Source organism: Myotis daubentonii, chromosome 16, assembly GCF_963259705.1.
Source record: "Myotis daubentonii chromosome 16, mMyoDau2.1, whole genome shotgun sequence".
In the NCBI taxonomy this organism is placed as follows: domain Eukaryota; kingdom Metazoa; phylum Chordata; class Mammalia; order Chiroptera; family Vespertilionidae; genus Myotis; species Myotis daubentonii.
This window is the reverse complement of record NC_081855.1, coordinates 50,227,309-50,229,035: the sequence shown is the minus strand read 5'-3', so window position 1 is coordinate 50,229,035 and position 1,727 is coordinate 50,227,309. Positions and strand designations below refer to the sequence as shown.

Sequence of the window (1,727 nt, the reverse complement as noted above, 5' to 3'; positions counted from 1 at the left end):
CCGGAGAGGAGACTGGTGACCTGAGTTAGTCCAGCCTTGGGCTGGTGTGAGGTCCCTGGGGGATGCTGGGAGCCATTCCCTGGGGCCTCCTCTTCTTGTTTCCCCCCCCCCCCACACACACACCGTGTGCTGAATTCCCAGAAGCCTCTGGGGCTGGATCTCATCCGCCTTTTCCTCTCATCCTCTAAGTGGGCCAAGATGCTGACGACGGTGGGGGCTGCGGGCCCCGCGCTGCCCGGCTGCCAGGGGCCTCTCCCTGCTGGGGGTGGAGGACAGGCCCGGGCAGGAGGCATGGAGGCTGGGAGGCCCTGTCTGGCTCCTGCCAGGCCTTCCTCCCCGGCAGGGAGCGTGGGAGCTGCTTGGGCCCTGGGTCCAGGCCTGGCTCTGCCACGAATGCCCGGGTCAGGCACCCTGAGCCTGAGTTTCCTTCCAGGGAGTGCTGATGGGCAGAGCTGGTGAGGGCGGACCCTGGGCTGTGAGGGAGGCATGGCTGGCCTCCTTGGGCCCGCCAAGGATGGCCGCACACTCGGGGGGGCGGGCGGCCTTCCTGGGGGCTGACCCTGCCCTTTCACCTGGGGAGAGGGGCTGAGGGGCCTGTCCTTCAGCACTCGGGGCCTTTCTGCCAGAGGGGGCTCCGCAGAGCCGGGCAACGGCCCCAGAGTCACTGGTGGCAGGGAAACTGAGGCCCGGTCCTGGGCACGCAGCCTGACCTCAGGGGGAGCGAGCTGGAGGGGGCGAATGGTGGTGATGGGCCGAGGGCTTGGTGATTTTGAAGGGGGGGAAAGGCTGACAGATTCTTTGCCCCTTTATTTAAAATAAAATGATTTTAGAGAGAAAGGGAGAGGGAGAGAGAGAAATATCGACAAGAGAGACACATTGATCGGCTGTCTCCTACACTGGGGATCAAGCCGGCAACCTGGGCATGTGGCCTGACCGGGAATCGAACCGGCGACCTCTTGGTGCCTGGGTCGACACTCGACCATTGAGCCACACCAGCCAGGCTCTCTGCCCCTTTAGACTGAGCCTCAAGGCTAAGGTCTTGGGGCTTCGGAGGTGGGCTCCAGGGGGCGGCACTGAGGACAGTTGGTGCCTCCCGGCCTGGCCCCTCCCCAGGTCCCTGCTCTGCTCGGGGTTCAGTGCTGGAAGGTGGGCATCCCTCTGTGAGGGAGTGAGGCCTGCCTGGGGGAGGGGAGGGAGCAGTCAGCCCTGGGGGGAGGGGTGTCTGGGGGGGGCGTCTTTCTTCACTGCATGTCCTCCTGCGTGAGGGTGACTGCCAGGGCAAGGCCTGCCGCTGGCGTGCCTGGGTGACCTCGGTTTCTGTTGGTTCCCTCTCCCCCCGAGACAGTGTTGGAGGGCCAGGGAGGCCTTCCTTTTTTTGTTTGTTTGTTTGTTTTGTTATATAAATTAACCCATTTATTACAGGCTCGCAATGTTTCAAACTGGAGCTTCTACTGGCCTTTCAATTCCTTCCGTCTTCCGGTGGCTGACTTTACTGTGACGGCAGAAGTGGGGCTGCGGGTCCCGGCACCGCCAGCGACGGTTTTCATGCAGGAGCCACAGGGCCAGGTCCCCACGGCTCGCCTCTTCATCCTGGTTTTGCCACAGGAGGAGCAGGTGTACTTGGCGCGCTGGCTGATTTCAGTTTTCTTCGCCATTTTCCCGAGGGAGGCGCCATAACAGGTCCTGTATTTACTGACGATTCCGACCTTCTTGGTGCATTTAGCCAT

The 1,727-nt window shown here is 62.5% G+C and overlaps 1 protein-coding gene across 1 annotated transcript; it reads right to left on the bottom strand.

Annotated features, from left to right (window-relative positions):
* Positions 1-1,431: 1,431 nt before the first annotated feature.
* LOC132219022 (60S ribosomal protein L37a-like) lies at positions 1,432-1,727 on the bottom strand. The gene has a single exon (XM_059671011.1). The coding sequence runs from the start codon at positions 1,725-1,727 to the stop codon at positions 1,449-1,451; it is 279 nt and encodes a 92-aa protein (XP_059526994.1). The 3' UTR covers positions 1,432-1,448.